This window comes from Gorilla gorilla, chromosome 1 (genome assembly GCF_029281585.2).
Source record: "Gorilla gorilla gorilla isolate KB3781 chromosome 1, NHGRI_mGorGor1-v2.1_pri, whole genome shotgun sequence".
Classification (NCBI taxonomy): Eukaryota; Metazoa; Chordata; class Mammalia; order Primates; family Hominidae; genus Gorilla; species Gorilla gorilla.
Window position 1 is genome coordinate 80,748,220 of NC_073224.2, and position 25,068 is coordinate 80,773,287.

At 37.2% G+C, this 25,068-nt stretch overlaps 1 protein-coding gene across 7 annotated transcripts in view; it reads left to right on the forward strand.

The window, feature by feature from the left end:
* COP1 (COP1 E3 ubiquitin ligase) overlaps window positions 1–25,068 on the forward strand; it is a 264,678-nt gene that overhangs the window by 187,413 nt on the left and 52,197 nt on the right. For all 7 annotated transcript variants that reach the window (XM_019026975.4, XM_019026981.4, XM_019026996.4 and 4 more), the window contains 2 exons: window positions 22,892–23,009; window positions 23,960–24,084. In XM_019026975.4, the coding sequence (XP_018882520.3) occupies window positions 22,892–23,009; window positions 23,960–24,084 (243 nt within the window). The remainder of the gene's footprint in view (window positions 1–22,891; window positions 23,010–23,959; window positions 24,085–25,068) is intronic.

Sequence of the window (25,068 nt, forward strand, 5' to 3'; positions counted from 1 at the left end):
GTACTAGAAATTATTCTGTAATATTTACAGAAATAAAGAGTTAGTGCATACTTTTGATTAGCTTCAACACTTATGATGTTAGGAATTGATACACCCCTTAAACATTTACCTAATGTGTTCCTAGACTGGCAGTTTCTCTGTTTATTTCAGATAAAACAATGAAACAATGAATGCTGATTTAAGTAGATAAATTTTTTTGTTTATTTACCTTTGTTTTATCACCTGGATTGATAGTTACCTGTAATTTTTTTTAAAAAAAAGACTCATTCATAAAAATGGATATGTAAACACAATAAAAGTGTATTACAAATTCTATACAAAATAGTTTTTGAATGGAAATAGAATTACATGTACCTGGCATCTCTGTTCCGTCTGCATTTTAAACGTGCAGTTTCCCCTAACTCAGAGAGGGAGGGAAAGAGAGAGAGACAGAGAAAGAGAAGAAAGAGCTCCTCCTTAACTCCAGCTTCTCATTCCTCTAAAGTCTGGTTTCTGCTCCCACCCTTACATAGAAATTCTTCTCACTAAGATCAGTAGCAGCCTCATGTCACTAAATTCAAGCCCTTATTTTATTTGATCTCTCAGTAGTAGTCAACATTGTTGACCACTCACTTCTGGAAAAACTTTCCTCGCTTGGATTCTAAAACAACACCCTCTGGTTTTTTTTCACCTCTCCCATCTATAGTTCTCAGTTGTCTTTTCTTTGAAATGTTGGTATTCTTTGATACTCTGTTCTCTTGTCACTCTCTAAATTCCCCATGGGTTATTTTATCCATTTAGTTATTGTGTTTAAATAGCAGACTCCTGAATAGTTATCTCAATTCCACTCTTAGCTAAAAAAACTCCAGACATTTCTATTCTACTTACTGGAAATTCCTACCTCAGTATTCATTGCCACCTCAAACTTAACATCCAGAACTCAATTTTTCTTTTGCAAACCCATTACTTTATCTTCTTTTTTGTTAATTTTCCTGTTGATGCAGTGGTCCAAGCCACGTATCTCATTCTTCACATTAAATTGAAGCATGTATGTTCTACTTACTAAATGTCATCCTCTTTTTAAAAAAATTATATTACAGAAGAATTTTCCTTTTTCTGGCTCCTTTTCTACCATTCACATTGTAGCCCACTTCACCAAGGCTTCTGCCACCATAATTCCACTTAAAGTGTTCTTGTCATCATCACCAAATTACCTCCATATTACTAAATTAATTGGTCTAGTCTGTTCTTTTTCATTACTATTTAATATAATTGACCACTCCTCTATTTCTTCCATCCTTCTCTTCTCTTTGTTGCTTTCCCTGCAGTCATATCCAGCTTAGGCAGGAATTGAGTTATCTCTAGTTCAAGCCATTACTGTAACCAGGCAGCTTAACTTCAAAATTCATTTTAAAACTTTTTTTTCCTCCTTGGTTATCAAGATATAACCTTGAGGCACACATTGTACTCAGCTGAATTATTGTATGTCTTCCTTATCAAGTTTTCCCTTTTTAAATCCCTGCCTTCCCCTCAAAAATTGAAGTGGTTATTTTGGATAGGAATCTGACCCCTTCCCTTTAGTTTTGGTTAATAAAGTGTCTGTCTTTCTACCAGACCTTGTCCTTGTTAATTGGACTCTGAAAACTGCAACCATTCGGACCTGCATTTGGTTACATTACCTTTACCACTGGAGTAACCTCTTGCCTGAATACTCAGCTCTTCTCTACTTGTTTCCCTTCAGTTTGTTCTACAGACAGCAGCAGGGATAATATTCTTTCAGATAAATTTATCCTGCGTTCCTGCTTTGATCTCTTTCAAACTTCTCTAGATTCATCCTACATTATTTCATGCTGCTCTCACTGTGCTGCTTCTCAGCTTTAGACATTTTTCCCCTGGCTCTTACCACAGCCAGTGCACACTCTTCAGTCTCATCTTAAACATCATCTCCTCAAAGAAGCCTATTGAAAGCCTTCTGTCAAGGAGATTCGCCCAGTCATTACCTTTTCTCTTTGTCTCATTGTTATCACTTGATCTATATTTTATTTATTACAAAATTGTTTTTGTCTGACTTTAATACTTGAATGTAAGCACACAGAAAAGCAGGGACTTTTCTCGTTCATTATTGTATCCCCCACAATGTCCCTTACAACTGCGCATAATAGATTTTCAATAAATACATGTATTTAAAATATTAGTACTAACAGACATATATTAGTACTAATATAGTGTGTATATATGTATAGTGTACATATATATGTATGTATACATACACACACATTGTTTTTTTGCCTAATTTTTTTGCAAAAGTTTTTGGAATACAAAGCCAACATAGAGTTTTGATTTCAGGTTGTAAGCTTCTTAAATTCAGACAGTGGTAAGTAAGGTGAAGTTTCATTTAGGACCCTTAGATTTTAATTTTTAAAAAAACATGTATTTTATTATGAAACTCAGTCTTTAGCAGATAGTTTTATTTTTTAAATGTCCATATAGCCTTAAAGAAATTGTAGTTACAGAATGTAACCACCTGCTTTGAGGGTAATGACTTCTAACAGATAATTAGAATAGCTTTCAAATAAATGAATGACTTCCATTTAATAGAGATAAAGGTTGCAACTAGGCAGCATAACTTGTGCTGTTGAAATAATAAATGATTAAGTAGCTAATTTAGCACCCAGAATCACTTTCTCTGAACTTGCATTGATGAGAGTAGACAGTGCTTGACACACTGATGGTTGTGTAGGAATTGGTTGGGTGGGGTCCGGGAGCAGAAGTCTGTAAAGCAGCCTTTCAAATGTAAGCGCAGCTTCCCACTTGATCTCAGTAGTCAGATGTGTTCTCTTACTTTGTGTTTTCTTCTGTTCTCTGTTTTCACCTCAAATCAAATTCTGCTTGCTTTCTGCAAATGAAAGTTCATTGTGTACCCTTTATTCTCCACCGAAAACATGAAGATAAAATACAAATACTTTGTATATTTTGAGGGAATGGAGAAATAGCTTCATATAATTAATCAGTGTTCCCACCCCAAAATTAAAAGAGCACTTATTGGAATGAACTCTTAATGATTATAAAATCGGGCTGAGTAATCTTTCATACAGTTATAAAACATATATACTTTTGGCAGTGTCTTAACTAAAAAAGCCGCAGGTACTTTCCTAGAATAACCTTGATAGTTTCTCATGTGCACGTATTTAAATAAGTCTGGAATTTTAATTTTTTCTGCAAGCACTGCTTTCAAAGTAAAACACTATGTTAGTAATAGTGAGGTTATAAGTATACCAGCTATAAAAGGTCCTTTTGTATAAATAATATATGAAACATTTTCTCATACTGCAGTTAAAATTGTGTCTAATTTTGACTTTTCACATATTATATGGTGAGTTGAAATACATTTGTAGTCTTTGTAAACCATTTCAGTCCAAAGAGAATTATAATGAAATAATTTATTTATGGTAGTCTAATGTAACAGAAATGAGAAATTATACAAGGAGAAAAACTATAGCAGGAAGGAGAACCAAGTAGGTTTGCTCATTAAATGAAACTTAAATCCTTTATATTCTTTATAATGATTCATTAAGACCAAATAAGATACTACAAACAGCAAATGGAAAATTTTAAATTACAAGATTATATTCCAGTTATCTCTTCTTTTAGAACCCATCATCATCTTGTCTTTTTCCCCCTAGCTAAGTAAATTTCTGAACCCTATTTTCTTTTCTTACTATAATCATATATTTTTGGGATGAGTTACATACTCAGCCCTCTGTACCCTTGGGCATCTGCTGATTTAGCCAACCTTGGATCAAAAACATTTAGAAAAGTATTAATATGACAATAAAAAATAACAAATTTTGGAAATACAGTATAACAATTATTTACATACAACATTTATGTTGTATTAGGTGTTATAAGTAATCTGGAGATGATTTAAAGTATATGGGAGGAGGTGTGGAAGTTATAAGCATATACTATGGTCACTTTGTAAAAGAAACATGAACATCTGTGGATTTTGGTATGGAGGGCATGGGGATTTGAAACCAGTTCCCCTGAGGATACCTAGGGACTACATAATGCAATCACGTGTTGCTCAAGGATGGGGATGCATTCTGAGAAATGTGTCATTAGATTTTGTCACTGTGGAAACATCACAGAGTATACTTACACAAACCTACTGCATACCTAAGCTATATGGTGTAGCCTAGTACTCCTAGGCTACAAACCTGTATAGCTTGCTACTGTACTGAAAGCCGTAGCCAATTATAGCACAATGGTAAGTATTTGTGTATCTAAATATAGAAAAGCTACAGTAAGAATACAATATAAGGTTAAAAAAAATGGTACACCTTTATAGAGCACTTGCCATGAATGGTGCTTGCAGAATTGGAAGTTGTTTGTGGTGAGTTAATGAGTGGTGAGTGAATATGAAGACCTAGGTCATTACTTTATACTTAGGCTATACTAAATTTATTTTTTAATAGTTCTTTGTTTAGTAATAAATTAACCTTAGCTTAATGTAATTTTTTTACTTCATTAACTTTAAAACTTAAGCTTTTTGACTCTTTTGTAATAACACTTAGCTTGGCTGGGCACGGTGGCTTACATCTATAATCCCAGCACTTTGGGAGGTCAAGGTGAGTGGATCACTTGAGCTCAGGAGTTCAAGATCAGCCAAGTCACATGGTGAAACCCCCAGCTCCACAAAAACTTAGTGGAGCGTGGTGGTGCACACCTGTAGTCCCAGCTACCTGGAAGGCTGAGCTGGGAAATTCACCTGAGCCCAGGAAGTCGAGGCTGCAGTGAGCCATTATTGCGCCACTGTTCTCCAACGTATGGCTCAGGCTGAAGTACGGTGGCTATTCATAGTCACAGTGTTAACACATTGCAGCTTCAAACTCTTGGGCTCAAGCAGTCCTCCTGCCTCAACCTCCCAAGTTGCTGGGATACAAGCACACACCACTGTGCCCAGCTTCCTGAGGTTGTATTACAGTTTTTTTTTTTTTAATTAATAGAAGGAGTACACTCTAAAATGATTATTTAAAAGTACAGTAAATACATAAGCCAGTAACACAGTTGTTTATCATATATTGTGTACAGTATGTAATTGTATGTGCTATACTTTTATTTTATTCAATGCAGTAGGTTTGTTTACACCAGAATGACCAAAAACTTAGAATAATGTGTACAAAGTTACTAATAGCTACAAAGTCTCTAGGTGATAGGAACTTGTCAGCTCTGTTATAATCTTATGGCACTGCCATCATATATCATCATGAAATGTCATTATCTGGCATGTGACTGTATATAAGTGCATTATAATAAATGTCTATGTGTGTTATATTTCTAAATTCCCTCTAGCCATAAAACAGTTACTATTTTGAAGCTCACATTTTGAGTAATTGGACAATTTGAATCTCACATTGTCTAGAAAGATTGATTTGATTGTTAAGATGGTATGATAAGCATACTCTCTGGTTTATGGAGTACATTAATGAGAAAAAAGTAAGAAAGGGAAGATTAACTCACATAATTAGTGAATGTGAACATAACCATCTTAAGTACTTAGAGTTTATTCTTCTATTTCGGTTACTTTCCTCCCTTTAATAGAAATGGAATTTCTACTTACTACACCATACATATTTGTAGATTATTCATTGGTTTAGTTATTTTCTATCAAAACTGTCAAATAGAACTGCAGTAATAGTCCTAGCTACATTTGGCTGTTGAGCACTTGAAATGTAGCTGGTTTTACTGAGAAAGTAAGTTTTAGTTTAATTTTATATAACTTAAATAACCACATGTGGCTAGTGACTACTGTACTGGACAGCACTATTCTAATTTTATAAAGTATAGGTTTTGAATTACTGCCACCACATTGTTTTTCACACCAACAAAAACTTTGAGATATCAACTAAAACTGAGATAAACTAAAATCTGTTTTAATTAGAAAGCATGTTTAAAGGGGAATATTAAGAAAGATTAAAGTTCTCTTTTCACTGTTCCCCACAACTAAAAATTAGCCTTAAAAATGTACTTTAATCTGTCCTCAGGCTCCTACCACCACTGAGGAAATGTTGATATAGACAATTTTATTTCTATAAATGGTGATATTTTTGATATCACCTTGTCATTTAGCATCGATTTTCTATGAATAGTCAAGTATTAATTCATCTTGTTGGCCTTAAAGTATTTGTATGGTTTTTGTTACCGACATTTGACGTTTAGCTGCGTAAAAAATAAGATGTATTTGTTTTCTTCTTAATGGCTGTGGAGATAGCATCATTTGGCTTAACAACTGAAATAAGAGAGACAGATTCCCTTTATACTGAAAAGGCCAGAAGGTCATTTAAGTAATCAAATTTGGCATCACCATTGGAACAAACATGTGCCTTTTCTTGTGATGTGATAGAAAGGACCATCACCTTTATAGTATTTGTGCCAAAAACATTTAATTTGAACATAATAAGAAAACATTTAGACAAATTCAGATGTGTGGAACAATGTGCAAAACAGCTGTCCTGAATGCTTCAAATATAACAATATTATGAAATGTTTTATATAATAGGCCAGAGACATGGCAACTAAATACAATGAGTGACCCATTAGTAAAAACTTAATAAATATTCAGGCCCTTTTTTAAACAGTTGGGAGATAACTGAATATAGGATGCATTGTATATTATATCAATATTAATTTTCTTGAGTGTGATATAATGATATTGTGTACATAGGAAAGGTTTTGTTTGTAAAAGGTAGAGGCTGAAGTTTTTAAAAGTCAACTATCCTGATGTTTGAAACTTAAAGTGGTTCAGCGGTACAGGGGGGCAGAGAGAGAGAGAGAGAGAGACAAGAGGTGGTGTGTGTTTGGGGTGTGGGTAAAGCAAATATGGTGAAACATTTACAGTTGGTGAGTCTGGAATAAATGGTACAAGGTTATTCATTGTGCTGTTCTTTCAACTTCATTGCAGACTGGATATTTTTTTCAAAGCTAAAAGGGGAAAAGGAAAAACAGAAATTGACAGTACCCTAATTCCTCATTATTAAGCATACTTTTTCAATTATGGCAATGCTTCAGAAATATAAAGACATACCCTCCTTTATAAAGGAAAGAAAATTATTGCGGACCCCCCCCCCCCAAGTAACCTAAACTTATAACTTAACATCATAATGTTATTACAATATATATAAAAATGTAAAGCTGTAGACCATCTTCATATGCCCCATCTCCTAAGTAACTATAACTCAGAACAAATTCTAATTATTAATAAATGCAATATATAAAATCAAAATTCAAAATAACAATATGATGGCATAATAATAACAATAATCAGATTAACTGGTATAATTTTGCTGAAAATAAGTCACCACTTAACATACCAAACTGGTTATGAGTACTCCAATACAGTTTCTTTTGAAGTTGTCACGTCTATAGAAACATCGGTCATTTGATAACTCACTGTAAAAACCTTCGTGCAGTACGCAATTTTTAGCTACTGTAAAACTTTTGTGCAGTACACAAGGACATAATTTAACCTTTACTTATATGCCTTTTACATATTACACCCCTTTTGTATTAACGTGAGAATACGTTAGTATATTATTATATGGTACTGTGTTATTTTTATAATACCAAATTATTCTCACCTTATGAAATAACTTGAGAAATTACATATTAAAATGTTTTTGAATTGTGAAATATTAGAATATTGTTACTATTTGACCCAACTCAAAATCTCCATGGGAAAATACCTGTCGATACCCACAGTATTGTTGAAAATAATCAGATGCAGTATCACAGCTGTGTCAGACTCTAGTACCAGGTGGGCAATCAAGGCACAGCTAAAAATTGAAAACAAAGATCTGGACAACAAAACAGCCAAAGGTGGGGGTCAAGAAGCTCTGACATGTACCTAGTTGTAGAATGCTATGCACATGTGCCAGGTGTAGTGTGCATATCCAGGAAAAACTGCAGAGAGCCCCAGTCTTCACCTCTGGTTGACCATGAGCTCTGTGTAAGCAGGAAGTGAAGGCTAAGGCAGATTTAAGCTCTGAAAGCATTCCGCAACATACACACAAATCGTGCAAAGCATTTAAGGAAATCTTGTTACTGCTAAGTGTTGCTGACCCAGGAACAACTCCTACTCAGCTGGACTTAAAAATAAAAACAAAAATAAATAAAAAACTCATTAAAGATGTCAGTGGCTCCATGCAGTAGGAATTATAGGCTGAACAGATTTAGTCCCAGGGAAGTCATTAAACCACAAACAGCAACACCACCAATAGCAAAAAGCTGAGCTGGAAGAAAACCAGGAGGAAGAACTGAGTCCACAATTGCCACATAGTATTTTCCGAAGTGTCTGCTTTTCAGTAAAAAAAGGTATACACAAACAAGAAAAATTCTTAGTAGAAATTATCCTAGCTATAGGGCTTATATATTTGTAATTAGTTATTACAAATATATTCAAAAAGGGTAATTAAACCACAAAGAGTTAAAGGAAAATACGACAAATATACTTTATCAAGTAGAGAATATTAACAAAAAGAAAAACAAATAATTCTGTTGTTGAAAGTATCATAACTAAACACGAAAAATTCATTAGAGAGGTTCATGAGAAAATTTGACCTGTCAAAAGAAAGAATCAGTAAACTTGGAGATAGGTCAGTTGTGATTATCCATTGTAAAGAATACAAAGAAAAAAGAATAAAAGAAAAAATGAACTTCAGAAACCTGGAGACACCATCAAGCATGCCAACATTTGTAGATTTCCAAAAGATGAGGAGAGAGAAAGAAAGAGGTAGAAAATATTTGAAGAAATGATGGCCAGTATTTTTGCAAATTGGATGGAAAACATCAATCCACACATCCAAAAAGCTCAGTAAACCCCAAGTAGGTAAGATGTACACCTAAACTCATCATATTGAAGCTCTTGAAAGGCGGGAAGAGAATCTTGGAAACGGCAATCAAAAAGTTGCTCAGCAAGTACCAGGGATCCTCATTAAGATTAATGTTAACATTTCTGATGACTTCTCATCAGAAATCATGACTGCAAGCAGGCAGTAGGATATGTTTAAAGTATTGAAAGGAAAAGATTGTCAATAAAGAATTTTATATTCAGCAAAACTATTCATCAAAAATGAAGGGGGAATTAAGATATTCCCAGATAAACTGAGTGAGTTCTTTGTCAGGAGACCTACCCTATAAGAAATACCAGAGAGAGTTCTGCAGGCCGAAATAAAGGGATACTAGACTGTAATGTAAGTCCACAAAGTACTAAAGAGAACTGGTTAAGATAATAATATCGGTATATAAAAAGATAGTTTAGATGAATTTTTTTGTAAAGAGTTTTTATTCTGATTTAACCCTTTACTCATTTGCCCTGAGAATACTTGCTGGTGGCACTTGTGGCTGCAGTTGTTTACCCTGAGATAACTTTGCCACGAATATCTCACTTTTATTATTATTTTTACATCACTCTAGTATATCAACTTTGGAAACAAAAGACATCATTCTGTCCATAGCATTCTGTTTTTAGTAGTGGTATTTCCATTTACACAAACAAAAATCGAGAAAATTTGACAGAGAATTACTATACTCAATCGCTGAAAATGTCAGATCCTTAGAAAACATAGCATTCTTATGCATGATGTTAACATCATACTCAAATACTTGCTGGCTAGAGGTTCATTTGATGAATCCAGGTTTTTTGAAATAGATGTTTCTGATGATTCAGACAATTCTGATGTTAATTCTCTTTAGAAATAACTCCCAAGAAGAGTTTTATATTTTATTTTCACACTAAAAATCAGTCAGATTTGCAGTAGCCTTCAAGAGAGTGTTCATGTAAAATTAAATGCGCTTTGGCAGCGAGCTGCACTTCCTTTTTTCTAAACTGGAAAGGGTTTGAAAGACAATGGACTAAAATAGTAATTCTGAAATTGTTGATGAACATATAACATAGAAAGGTGTAATATGTATGGCCATAATGTTTCAAAGGTTGGGGAGGAAAGGAGATGGAGCTATATTGCAGCAGAATTTTGACATAGTATTGAAATTAAATTAGTGATCATCTGAACTAGGTTATTTTAATTTAACATGCCAATTATAATCCCCAGAAAAACCACTCTGAAAAATAACTTTAAAAATATACTAAAACTAAAATGATGCACTAGAAAATATCTGTATAACACAAAGTAAGGTAATAATGGAGGCATAAAAGAGCAAATGACATAACAAAAAATAAAAGCAACATTGCATGTAAAAATTCTACCATGTACAGGTTGAGAACCCTTTTTTCCAAAATGCTGAGGACCAGATGTGTTTTGGATTTCATTTTTTAAAAAATATTTACATTGTAGAGTCATGCAATGTATAATGACATTTCAGTCAGTGAGAGACCACATATATGACAGTGGTCCCATAAGATTAAAATGGAGGTAAAAAATTTTAAACTTCTAGTGTTGTCATAGCCATTATAACTTCATAGTGCAGACATTACTCACATGTTTGCAGTGATACTAGTGTAAACAGTTCTATGCTACCAGTTAAATAAAAGTATAGCACACCTACAGTGAACTCATTTTTGACAAAGTTGCCAAGAACATACACTGGAGAAAAGACAGTCTTTTCAATAAATGCCAGTGGGAAAACTGGATATCCATTTGCAGAAGAATGAAACTAGACCTCTGTCTGTCACCATATATGAAAATCAAGTCACAGTGGATTAAAGACTTAAATCTAAGACTTCAAACTACAAAACTACTACAAGAAAACACTGGGGGAAATCTCCAGTACTTTGGTCTAAGCAAAAATTTCTTTAGTAATATCCCACAAGCAGCCAAAGCAAAAATGGACAAATGGGATCATATCAAGTTAAAAAGCTTCTGCCCAGCAAAGGCAACAGTCAACAAGGTGCAGAGACAACCCACAGAATGGGAGAAAATATTTGCAAACTACTCATCTGACAAGTGATTAATAACCAGAATATATAAGGCGCTCAGACAATTTTGTAGGGAAAAAAATCTAATAATCCATTTTAAAATGGGTAAAAGATTTGAATAGACATTTCTCAAAAGAAGACATATAAATGGCAAACTGGTGTATGTAAAAGTGCTCAACATCATTGATCATCAGAAATGCAAATCATGGCTACAATGAGATATTATCTCACCCCAGTTAAAATGACTTTTATCCAAAAGTTAGGCAGTAAACAAATGCTGGTGAGGATGTGGAGAAAAGGGAACCCTTGTACAGTGGTGGTGGGAATGTAAATTGGTACAACCACTATGAAGAATGGTTTGGAGATTCCTAAAAAATTAAAACTAGAGCTACCATATTACCCAGCAGTCCCACTGCTGGGTATATACCCAACAGAAAGGCAACTACTATATGAAAGAGCTATCTGCATTCCCATGTTTTTTTGCAGCACTGTTCGCAGTAGCCAAGATTTGGAAGCAAACTTTGTATCCATCAACAGATGAATGAATAAGGGAAATGTGGTACATATACAAAATGGAGTACTATTCAGCCATTAACAAAAAAAAAGAATGAGATTCTGTCATTTGCAACAACATGGATGGAACTGGAGATCATTATGTAAAGTGAAATAAGCCTGGCATAGAAAGACAAACATCACGGATTCTCACTTATTTGTGGGATCTAAAAATGAAAACAATTGAACTAATGGACATAGAGAGTAGAAGGATGGTTACCAGAGTCTGGGAAGGGTAGTTGGCTGTTGGGGGAAGTAGAGGTAGTTAATGGCTACAAAAAATACACAGAATGAGTAAGACCTAGTATTTGGTAGCATAACGAGGTGACTATAGTCAATAATAATTTAATTGTACATTTTTATTTTTAATTTTTTATTTGCTATTAGATGCTACATTTACTTTCTCATACCATCATGGGTTGAAAACTGTCCACAATGCTCACTTAAGTCACTGATGTGTTTTAAAATGAAAAGACATAAAACAAAATAGAGAGTCATGGAAACCCATCAGTTGTGCTCTGCTTTGCAAGTACTGGAGCATACCTTTATCATTAACATGAGTGGAATTGAGTGTGCCGTGTAATCTGATATATCAGTACCACTCAATGAAGTTCCATTCCATTATTTCTTAACAGGCACTGAAATAAACACAAAATATTTCCAAATGATTACCTAGGCTTTACCTTATCCTACCTAGGATTACCTTATGTTTTTGAATACACCAAAAATGTGTATGAGGAAAGAGATCATGAGTTCCTTCCAAATTTTAATTAACTTACACCAGAAAGGTAAAATCATCTCTGGACTATTGTACATTATGAACTATCTGTGAGTATCCTAAATGCATGTAATAACCCTGGTACTAGATGAAAGATTTCATAATTTGCGGAAGTCCTGAAATGCTATATACAGATTTAGTTTTTAAATATATTTCCATTCACAGAAGATAATTATTTTTTAACATTTTCTGAATGCCTGATAATCCATGGTTCTATTTTTTTTTCTTTTTTTTCTCTTTTTTTTATTTTATTATTATTATACTTTAAGTTTTAGGGTACATGTGCACAATGTGCAGGTTAGTTACATATGTATACATGTGCCATGCTGGTGTGCTGCATCCGTTAACTCGTCATTTAGCATTAGGTATATCTCCTAAAGCTATCCCTCCCCTCTCACCCCACCCCACAACAGTCCCCAGAGTGTGTTGTTCCCCTTCCTGTGTCCATGTGTTCTCATTGTTCAATTCCCACCTATGAGTGAGAATATGCAGTGTTTGATTTTTTGTTCTCATGATAGTTTACTGAGAATGATGATTTCCAGTTTCATCCATGTCCCTACAAAGGACATGAACTCGTCATTTTTTATGGCTGCATAGTATTCCATGGTGTATATGTGCCACATTTTCTTAATCCAGTCTATCACTGTTGGACACTTGGGTTGGTTCCAAGTCTTTGCTATTGTGAGTAGTGCCGCAATAAACATAACGTGTGCATGTGTCTTTATAGCAGCATGATTTATAGTCCTTTGGGTATATACCCAGTAATGGGATGGTGGGGTCAAATGGTATTTCTAGTTCTAGATCCCTGAGGAATCGCCACACCGACTTCCACAATGGTTGAACTAGTTTACAGTCCCACCAACAGTGTAAAAGTGTTCCTATTTCTCCACATCCTCTCCAGCACCTGTTGTTTCCTGACTTTTTAATGATTGCCATTCTAACTGGTGTGAGATGGTATCTCATTGTGGTTTTGATTTGCATTTCTCTGATAGCCAGTGATGGTGAGCATTTTCTCATGTGTTTTTTGGCTGTATAAATGTCTTCTTTTGAGAAGTGTCTGTTCATGTCCTTCGCCCACTTTTTGATGGGGTTGTTTGTTTTTTTCTTGTAAATTTGTTTGAGTTCTTTGTAGATTCTGGATATTAGCCCTTTGTCAGATGAGTAGGTTGTGAAAATTTTCTCCCATTTTGTAGGTTGCCTGTTCACTCTGATGGTAGTTTATTTTGCTGTGCAGAACCTCTTTAGTTTAATTAGATCCCATTTGTCAATTTTGGCTTTTGTTGCCATTGCTTTTGGTGTTTTAGACATGAAGTCCTTGCCCATGCCTATGTCCTGAATAGTATTGCCTAGGTTTTCTTCTAGGGTTTTATGGTTTTAGGTCTAACATGTAAGTCTTTAATCTATCTTGAATTAATTTTTATATAAGGTGTAAGGAAGGGATCCAGTTTCAGCTTTCTACATAAGGCTAGCCGGTTTTCCCACCACCATTTATTAAATAGGGAATCCTTTCCCCATTGCTTGTTTTTGTCAAGTTTGTCAAAGATCAGATAGTTGTAGATATGCGGCATTATTTCTGAGGTCTCTGTTCTGTTCCATTGGTCTATATCTCTGTTTTGGTACCAGTACCATGCTGTTTTGGTTACTGTAGCCTTGTAGTATTGTTTGAAGTCAGGTAGTGTGATGCCTCCAGCTTTGTTCTTTTGGCTTAGGATTGACTTGGCGATGCGGGCTCTTTTTTGGTTCCATATGAACTTGAAAGTAGTTTTTTCCAATTCTGTGAAGAAAGTCATTGGTAGCTTGATGGGGATGGCATTCAGTCTATAAATTACCTTGGGCAGTATGGCCATTTTCACGATATTGATTCTTCCTACCCATGAGCATGGAATGTTCTTCCATTTGTTTGTATCCTCTTTTATTTCACTGAGCAGTGGTTTGTAGTTCTCCTTGAAGAGGTCCTTCATGTCCCTTGTAAGTTGGATTCCTAGATATTTTATTCTCTTTGAAGCAATTGTGAATGGGAGTTCACTCATGATTTGGCTCTCTGTTTGTCTGTTGCTGGTGTATAAGAATGCTTGTGATTTTTGTACATTGATTTTGTATCCTGAGGCTTTGCTGAAGTTGCTTATCAGCTTAAGGAGATTTTGGGCTGAGACAGTGGGGTTTTCTAGATATACAATCATGTCATCTGCAAACAGGGACAATTTGACTTCCTCTTTTCCTAATTGCATAGCCTTTATTTCCTTCTCCTGCCCAATTGCCCTGGCCAGAACTTCCAACACTATGTTAAATAGGAGTGGTGAGAGAGGGCATCCCTGTCTTGTGCCAGTTTTCAAAGGGAATGCTTCCAGTTTTTGCCCATTCAGTATGATATTGGCTGTGGGTTTGTCATAGATAGCTCTTATTATTTCGAGATATGTCCCATCAATACCTAATTTATTGAGAGTTTTTAGCACAAAGGGTTGTTGAAATTTGTCAAAGGCCTTTTCCGCATCTATTGAGATAACCATGTGGTTTTTGTCTTTGGTTCTGTTTATATGCTGGATTACATTTATTGATTTGTGTATATTGAACCAGCCTTGGTTCCCAGGGATGAAGCCCACTTGATCATGGTGGATAAGCTTTTTGATGTGCTGCTGGATTCGGTTTGCCAGTATTTTATTGAGGATTTTTGCATCACTGTTCATCAAGGATATTGGTCTAAAATTCTCTTTTTTGGTTGTGTCTCTGCCCGACTTTGGTATCAGGATGATGCTGGCCTCATAAAATGAGTTAGGGAGGATTCTCTCTTTTTCTATTGATTGGAATAGTTTCAGAAGGAGTGGTACCAGTTCCTCCTTGTACCTCTGGTAGAATTCGGCTGTGAATCCATCTGGTCCTGGACTCTTTTTGGTTGGTAAGCTATTGATTATTGCCACAATTTCAGCGCCTGTTATTGGTCTATTCAGAGATTCAACTTCTTCCAGGTTTAGTCTTGGGAGGGTGTATGTGTCGAGGAATTTATCATTTCTTCTAGATTTTCAAGTTTATTTGCGTAGAGGTGTTTGTAGTATTCTCTGATGGTAGTTTGTATTTCTGTGGGATCGGTGGTGATATCCCCTTTATCATTTTTTATTGCATCTATTTGATTCTTCTCTCTTTTCTTCTTTATTAGTCTTGCTAGCCGTCTATCAATTTTGTTGATCCTTTCAAAAAACCAGCTCCTGGATTCATTAATTTTTTTGTAGGGTTTTTTGTGTCTCTATTTCCTTCAGTTCTGCTCTGATTTTAGTTATTTCTTGCCTTCTGCTAGCTTTTGAATGTGTTTGCTCTTGCTTTTCTAGTTCTTTTAATTGTGATGTTAGGGTGTCAATTTTGGATCTTTCCTGCTTTCTCTTGTGGGCATTTAGTGCTATAAATTTCCCTCTACACACTGCTTTGAATGTGTCCCAGAGATTCTGGTGTGTTGTATCTTTGTTCTTGTTGGTTTCAAAGAACATCTTTATTTCTGCCTTCATTTCGTTATGTACCCGGTAGTCATTCAGGAGCAAGTTGTTCAGTTTCCATGTAGTTGAGCGGTTTTGAGTGAATTTCTTAATCCTGAGTTCTAGTTTGATTGCACTGTGGTCTGAGAGACAGTTTGTTATAATTTCTGATCTTTTACATTTGCTGAGGAGGGCTTTACTTCCAACTATGTGGTCAGTTTTGGAATAGGTGTGGTGTGGTGCTGAAAAAAATGTATATTCTATTGATTTGGGGTGGAGAGTTCTGTAGATGCCTATTAGGTCCACTTGGTGCAGAGCTGAGTTCCATTCCTGGGTATCCTTGTTAACTTTCTGTCTCGTTGATCTGTCTAATGTTGACAGTGGGGTGTTAAAGTCTCCCATTATTATTGTGTGGGAGTCTAAGTCTCTTTGTAGATCACTCAGGACTTGCTTTATGAATCTGGGTGCTCCTGTATTGGATGCATATATATTTAGGATAGTTAGCTCTTCTTGTTGAATTGATCCCTTTACCATTATGTAATGGCCTTCTTTGTCTCTTTTGATCTTTGTTGGTTTAAAGCCTGTTTTATCAGAGACTAGGATTGCAACCCCTGCCTTTTTTTGTTTTCCATTTGCTTGGTAGATCTTCCTCCATCCTTTTATTTTGAGCCTACGTGTGTCTCTGCACGTGAGATGGGTTTCCTGAATACAGCACACTGATGGGTCTTGACTCTTTATCCATTTTCGCAGTCTGTGTCTTTTAATTGGAGCATTTAGTCCATTTACCTTTAAAGTTAATATTGTTATGTGTGAATTTGATCCTGTCATTATGATGTTAGCTGGTTATTTTGCTTGTTAGTTGATGCAGTTTCTTCCTAGCCTCGACGGTCTTTACAATTTGGCATGATTTTGCAGAGGCTGGTACTGTTTGTTCCTTTCCATGTTTAGTGCTTCCTTCAGGAGCTCTTTTAGGGCAGGCCTGGTGGTGACAAATTCTCTCAGCATTTGTTTGTCTGTAAAGTATTTTATTTCTCCTTCATTATGAAGCTTAGTTTGGCTGGATATGAAATTCTGGGTTGAAAATTCTTTTCTTTAAGGATGTTGAATATTGGCCCCCACTCTCTTCTGGCTTGTATAGTTTCTGCCGAGAGATCCACTGTTAGTCTGATGGGCTTCCCTTTGTGGGTAACACAACCTTTCTCTCTGGCTGCCCTTAACATTTTTTCCTTCATTTCAACTTTGGTGAATCTGACAATTATGTGTCTTGGAGTTGCTCTTCTCGAGGAGTATCTTTGTGGCGTTCTCTGTATTTCCTGAATCTGAATGTTGGCCTGCCTTGCTAGATTGGGGAAGTTCTCCTGGATAATATCCTGCAGAGTGTTTTCCAACTTGGTTCCATTCTCCCCATCACTTTCAGGTACACCAATCAGACGTAGATTTGGTCTTTTCACATAGTCGCATATTTCTTGGAGGCTTTGTTCGTTTCTTTTTATTCTTTTTTCTCTAAACTTCCCTTCTCGCTTCATTTCATTCATTTCATCTTCCATCGCTGATACTCTTTCTTCCAGTTGATCTCATTGGCTCCTGAGGCTTCTGCATTCTTCACGTAGTTTTTGAGCCTTGGCTTTCAGCTCCATCAGCTCCTTTAAGCACTTCTCTGTATTCATTATTCTAGTTATACATTCGTCTAAATTTTTTTCAAAGTTCTCAACTTCTTTGCCTTTGGTTTGAATTTCCTCCTGTAGCTCAGAGTAGTTTGATCATCTGAAACCTTCTTCTCTCAACTCGTCAAAGTCATTCTCCGTCCAGCTTTTTTCCGTTGCTGGTGAGGAGCTGCATTCCTTTGGAGGAGGAGAGGCGCTCTGCTTTTTAGAGTTTCCAGTTTTTCTGTTCTGTTTTTTCCCCATCTTTGTGGTTTTATCTACTTTTGGTCTTTGATGATGGTGATATACAGATGGGTTTTTGGTGTGGATGTCCTTTCTGTTTGTTAGTTTTCCTTCTAACAGACAGGACCCTCAGCTGCAGGTCTGTTGGAGTTTGCTAGAGGTCCACTCCAGACCCTGTTTGCCTGGATACCAGTAGTGGTGGCTGCAGAACAGCGGCTTTTCATGAACCGCAAATCCTGTTCTCTGATCGTTCCTCTGGAAGTTTTGTCTCAGAGGAGTACCCAGCGGTGTGAGGTGTCAGTTTGCCCCTACTGGGTGGTGCCTCCTAGTTAGGCTGCTCGGGGGTCAGGGGTCAGGGACCCACCTGAAGAGGCAGTCTGCCCGTTCTCAGATCTCCAGCTGCATGCTGGGAGAACCACTGCTCTCTTCAAAGCTGTCAGACAGGGACATTTAAGTCTGCAGAGGTTACTGCTGTCTTTTTGTCTGTGCCTGCCCCCAGAGGTGGAGCCTACAGAAGCAGGCAGGCCTCCTTGAGCTGTGGTGGGCTCCATCCAGTTCGAGCTTCGGGGCTGCTTTGTTTACCTAAGCAAGCCTGGGCAATGGCAGGTGTCCCTCTCCCAGCCTCGCTACCACCTTGCAGTTTGATCTCAGACTGCTGTGCTAGCAGTCAGCGAGACTCTGTGGGCGTAGGACCCTCCGAGCCAGGTGCGGGATATAATCTCCTGGTGCGCCGTTTTTTAAGCGTGTCAGAAAAGCGTAGTATTAGGGTGGGAGTGACCCGATTTTCCAGGTGCTGTCTGTCACCCCTTTCTTTGACTAGGAAAGGGAACTCCCTGACCCCTTGCGCTTCCCGAATGAGGTAATACCTCACCCTGCTTTGGCTCGCGCACAGTGCGCTGCACCCACTGTCCTGCACCCACTGTCTGGCACTCCCTAGTGAGATAAACCTGGTACCTCAGATGGAAATGCAGAAATCACCCGTCTTCTGTGTCGCTCACTCTGGGAGCTGTAGACCAGAGCTGTTCCTATTTGGCCATCTTGCCTCCACCTCCCATTGTACATTTTTAAATAACTGAAAGTGTATAATTAGATTGTAACAGAAAGGATAAATGCTTGAGGTAGATACGCCATTCTCCATGATGTGATTATTATGCATTGCATGCCTGTATCAGAACATCTCATATTCCACATAAGTGTATATACCAACTATATACTCAAAAAAAAAAAAAATGTTCAAAAAGTCTAGCACATACAATTACGTATACTACACAATACTTGATAAAGATAATAAATAACTATATACTTGTTTATTATTTACTTTTTACCATTATTATAGACTGTACTTCTTACACTTGTTTTTTTAAGTTACTATACAACAGCCTCAGACAGGCCCTTCAGGAGACATTTCAGAAAAAGGCACTGTTATCAGCGAAGATGACAACTCTATGCATATCATTACCCTTGAAGACTTTTCAGTGAGACAAATTGTGGAGGTGAAAACAGTGATATTGATTATCCTGACCCTGTGTAGACCTAGGCTAATTTTCTGTTTCTTAGTTTTTAACAAAAAAGTTTAAAAAGCTTTTTCCTATTTTAATTTTTTAACTTATAAGGAAATGTAAAAAGGAAATACTTTTGTCTAGCTGTACAATGTACGTGTTTTAAGCTAAGTGTTATTACAAGAGTCAAAAAGCTTTAAAAAAATTTTAAGTTTATAAAGTCAAAAAATTACAGTAAGGTCAGATTTATTTCTGAAGGGAGAACACTTTTTTACAGTAAATTTAGTGTAGCCTAGGTATACTGTTAACGTCTTAGGCCTTCATGTTCATTTACCACTCACCAACTCACCCAAAACAATTTTCAGTCCTGCAAACTCCATTCATCATAAGTCCCCTGTATGGGTGTGTACCATTTTTTACCTTTTATATCTTATTTTTACTGTAGCTTTTCTATATTTAGATACATAAATATTTACCATTGTTACAGTTTCCTACAGCATTCAGTACAGTAACGTGATACATAGGTTTGTAGCATAGGAGCACAATAGGCTATTCCACATAACCTAAGTGTGTAGTAGTCTATACCATCTAGGTTTGTGAAAGTACACTGTATGCTCACACAGTGATGAAATTGCTGAATGATACATTTCTCAGAATGTATCTCCATTGTTAAGTATGTATTATTGTACTTACTGTTCAGCATCTCAAATCCAAAATCTGAAATGCTCCAATGAAGAAGCATTTGGAGCTATGATTGAAATGTTGGCACTCCAAAAGCAAGGATTTGGGATTTTTTTGATTTCAGATGTGCAACCTATTAATAATTATATTAAATGTAAGTATGTTGAATGTTGTAACATTCAGGGATTGGCAGAATGGGTTTACAAAAAAAAAATTAGAATCCAGCTTTATGCTGTCTACAAGAGATAGACTTTAGATTCACAGACACAAATAGGTTAAGGTAACAGGATGGAAAAAGATATACCTTGTAAGTAGTAGTCAACAAAAGTGGTAGAATGGCTATATTTAGGTCGAACAGAATATACTTAGAGTAGAAATCATTACTAGAAACAAAGACATTTTATAATGGTAAAAGAATCAATAGTGAAAAGATACATCAATTATCAACACACCTCAAAAGAAACTTTTTTTTTTTTTTTTTAATCGATCATTCTTGGGTGTTTTCTCGCAGAGGGGGATTTGGCAGGGTCATAGGACAATAGTGGAGGGGAGGTCAGCAGATAAACAAGTGAACAAAGGTCTCTGGTTTTCCTAGGCAGAGGACCCTGGGGCCTTCCGCAGTGTTTGTGTCCCTGGGTACTTGAGACTAGGGAGTGGTGATGACTCTTAACGAGCATGCTGCCTTCAAGCATCTGTTTAACAAAGCACATCTTGCACCGCCCTTAATCCATTTAACCCTGAGTGGACACAGCATATGTTTCAGAGAGCACTGGGTTGGGGGTAAGGCCATAGATCAACAGCATCCCAAGGCAGAAGAATTTTTCTTAGTACAGAACAAAATGGAATCTCCTATGTCTACTTCTTTCTACACAGACACAGCAAAAATCTGATTTCCCTATCTTTTCCCCACATTTCCCCCCTTGTCATCATGGCCCGTTCTCAATGAGCTGTTGGGTACACCTCCCAGACGGGGTGGCGGCCGGGCAGAGGGGCTCCTCACTTCCCAGAAGGAGCGGCCGGGCAGAGGCGCCCCCCACCTCCCGGACGGGGCGGCGGCCGGGTGGAGGCGCCCCCCACCTCCCTCCCTGACGGGGCGGCTGGCCGGGCGGGGGCTGGCCCCCCACCTCCCTCCCGGACGGGGCGGCTGGCCGGTCGGGGGCTGGCCCCCCACCTCCCTCCCGGATGGGGCGGCTGGCCGGGCGGGGGCTGCCCCCCCACCTCCCGGACAGGGCGGCTGCCGGGCGGAGATGCTCCTCACTTCTCAGACAGGGCAGCTGCCGGGCGGAGGGGCTCCTCACTTCTCATACAGGGCGGCTGCTGGGCAGAGGGGCTCCTCACTTCTCAGGTGGGGCGGCCGGGCAGAGATGCTCCTCACCTCCCAGACGGGGTCGCGGCCGGGCAGAGGCGCTTCTCACATCCCAGATGGGGCGGCGCGGCAGAGGCGCTCCCCACATCTCAGACGATGGGCGGCCGGGCAGAGACGCTCCTCACTTCCTAGACGGGATGGCGGCCGGGAAGAGGCTGCAATCTCGGCACTTTGGGAGGCCAAGGCAGGCAGCTGGGAGGTGGAGGTTGCAGCGAGCCAAGATCACGCCACTGCACTCCAGCCTGGGCAACATTGAGCACTGAGTGAACGAGACTCCATCTGCAATCCCGGCACCTTGGGAGGCTGAGGCTGGCAGATCACTCCGGTTAAGAGCTGGAGACCAGCCCAGCCAACACAGCAAAACCCCGTCTCCACCAAAAAAATACGAAAACCAGTCAGGCGTGGCAGCGCGCGCCTGCAATCGCAGGCACTGGGAAGGTTGAGGCAGGAGAATCAGGCAGGGAGGTTGCAGTGAGCAGAGATGGCGGCAGTACAGTCCAGCTTCGGCTCGGCATCAGAGGGAGACTGTGGAAAGAGAGGGAGAGGGAGACTGTGGGGAGAGGGAGAGGGAGCTGTCAAAACAAACTTTTTGTAGATATATGAAAAGAAAATCTGTGGTATTTAAGGGAAAAACATATTTTGACTGAAGTTGTTGAAAAATACTCCACTTTTGATATTTCATAGAAAAACTGGACAGAAAATTGGCAGAGTTTTAGAAGACTTGAATAACATTGTCAATCTGACATAACAGACATCCAAAGACCACTTCAGCCAACAGTAGAAGAATGCACATTCTTCTCAAGCGTTAGTAACAGTCTCCAGGGGACACCATATTTAAGACTGAAAAAAAGTCAATAAATTTAAAATGTTTGAAGACATACAAAACAGTTTTCTGTCAATAAATTTAAAATGATTGAAGACATACAAAACAGTTTTCTGACCAAAATGGAATTAAATTAAAAATCAACAATAGTTACTTTGAGACATCTGCAAGTATTTGGAAATTACATGACACATTACTAAATAACCCATTAGTCAAAGAAGAAATAACAAAGGAAATGTAAAAGGATTTTAAACTGAATGAAAATGGAAACACATCATATCACAATTTGTGGTATCAGCCAAAGCAGTGTTTATAGAGAATTGTGTATCCTTAAGTGTCTGTCTTTAAAAAGAATAACAAAGCTAACTGAAGACAAGCAGAAGGAAGGAAATAATAAAGGTTAGACTAGAAATTAGTGATAGAGACAGACAGGAATAGAGACTGCCTGTGATGGTGGATGCCAAATGAGTGATCTTATCGGAGTGCAGAAATACTCTAAAACTGATTTATGGTAATGGTTTAACTGCTGGTTAAATTTAGTAAAGATCATTGAATTGCATACAATATTTTTAGCGTGTGTATTTTATTATATACAAAATATATCTAAATAATGGTTTTTTAAAACAAATATGGGAAATAAGATTATATAGCATTATGTTTATCCAGATGTCCCATAATGTTTATATTAACATTTTTTAATGACATCATTAAAACATAAAGATTGATTTTTAAGTTTCCAGTTATTTTGACCCCTTAATACTCTCTTTCTAGAGCCAATCTTATATTTGAAAAGGATTCCTTTTCCTTTGTTTTCTGGCTGTTAGAGATAAGACATCGTATGTGAAACTTCTAATGAAAAAACCAAAAGCCAGTTAAAATTAACTTTGCTTTCCATTTCTGCATTTACTACATTTATCTAATTTTGTTTTGTTTTAGATCACTGTGTCCACTACTATGATCTTCGTAACACTAAACAGCCAATCATGGTATTCAAAGGACACCGTAAAGCAGTCTCTTATGCAAAGTTTGTGAGTGGTGAGGAAATTGTCTCTGCGTGAGTATTACTCTCCTCAGAGGTTGAGCTTAATACAGAGCTCTGTACTTACCTACCAGCTTGTAATGTCACTGAGGGTGTATGTAGACTATAATATTGGAGTATATGTACTTTTTCTTAAATAGTAGATTTTTTTTTTAATCTTGTCCAATTAAAGTAGTGTGGATTCTGGTCTGTATTGTGCACTTTTATATGTGAATTGTGGGTAAAATCCTGAAGATACTAGTTTTTTATATACCCTCCCCCCTTATCTCATCCTCCTATGTTTAATTGCATTTGAACTTCAGATTAGATTTTAGCTATTGCTTCTAAAGAAGAGATAAACAACATAGTTGATGCAATAGAATGAGAAGTATTTTATTTATTAAAGTCAACTAATGTGTTACTGTATATTTTATCTACTTGCAGTATAGTAGTAGAATTATTTTTGGTTTTAAATATTACTTGGTTGGCTTTTACACTGACATGTTCATTTATCTGTGATTTCATGGTGACTTTAAATATGTTGAAAAGAAAACTTTTTTTTTTTTGGCACAGAGTCTTGCTCTGTCACCCAGGCTGGAGTGCAGTGGTGTGATCTCCGCTCACTGCAGCATCTGCCTCCCAGGTTCAAGTGATTCTCCTGCCTCAGCCTCCCAAGTAGCTGGGACTACAGGCACGTGCTACCATGCCCAGCTAATTTTTGTATTTTTAGTAGAGACGGGGTTTTGCTATGTTGGCCAGGCTGGTCTAGAACTCCAGACCTCAGGTGGTCCACCTGCCTCGGCCTACCAAATTGCTTGGAATACAAGCGTGAGCCACAACGCCTGGCCAACAGATGAACATTCTAACTCAGTCTGGCTCCAGAGCCTGCATTCTTAACCAGCAAACTGCATTGCCTCTAATTAGTAGTGATGAGTTTCGTGCCAAGAAATTTTAAGTAAGTTCTTACTCTTTGTACTTTTCCTCAGCTCAACAGACAGTCAGCTAAAACTGTGGAATGTAGGGAAACCATACTGCCTACGTTCCTTCAAGGGTCATATCAATGAAAAAAACTTTGTAGGCCTGGCTTCCAATGGAGATTATATAGCTTGTGGTAAGTGAAACCATCGTTTCCAGGAACTTTTTAACAGGTATTTGTTATTGAAATTGAACTCAGTGGAAATGGAATAAATACTAAGTCAGGAAATGGTCTGTGCACTCAGAAGATAGTATAATAGACATGATGCCCCAGCACTACTGATTTTCCTTGTGTTGTACTAGAAGAGCATTAGTCCTTCCCTTTTTTATTGTGTACAAACCCTGAACACCTCAAATACCTGAACACCTGATTTTTAACTGTTTTGTAGTTGTTCTCCATTATAACATAATTCTTTAGATATTGTGTAGAAGACAGAAAAGGTTAGTAATATTTCCAATTTTGGAGACATTATGTGTCTTCTTAAGCTTGATATTCATTTTCCCTTATCTGCTGTTCTCTTCATGAAGTAATCTGTTTGCATAGCATTGATCTGTTATTCTATGGCTTTTATTGTTGATAATTTATACAAATTTAAATAAGAAATAGAAAAATCAAATTTGATATTATTCAAATGCTCTGATACATCTAATGCCTGAATAGATGAGCTTTGATCATACTTTTAAATGACTTGGCCTTTGTTCAGCAAAGTTGACTTTCTCCACATATGTATGAGACTGCCAAAGCAAATATCTGGAACAATTATTCTATCTTTAATAGATGGCTCAAAAATAAAAATACAGTTCATAGACCATTAATAGAATAATTCCTATACTGAGAAATGGAAATAAATTATGTAGGCTATGAAAATCTGCCTATGTAAGTGTTGCCACTTTCTTTTACCTCTCTAAATGGAAAGCTTCCTAAATGTAATTTAAGATTCTTATAATATATTTCTGGTTCTATTATAGACTTATTAGGTTGGTACAAAAGTAATTAAAAGTAATGACAAAACCCACAATTACTTTTGCACCAACCTCTATAAATGATTTTATAGGGTAATTTTAGCCTTAGAATTATCAGTTTTGTCATATCATTTAACACTGATTGTTTCTTTAGATT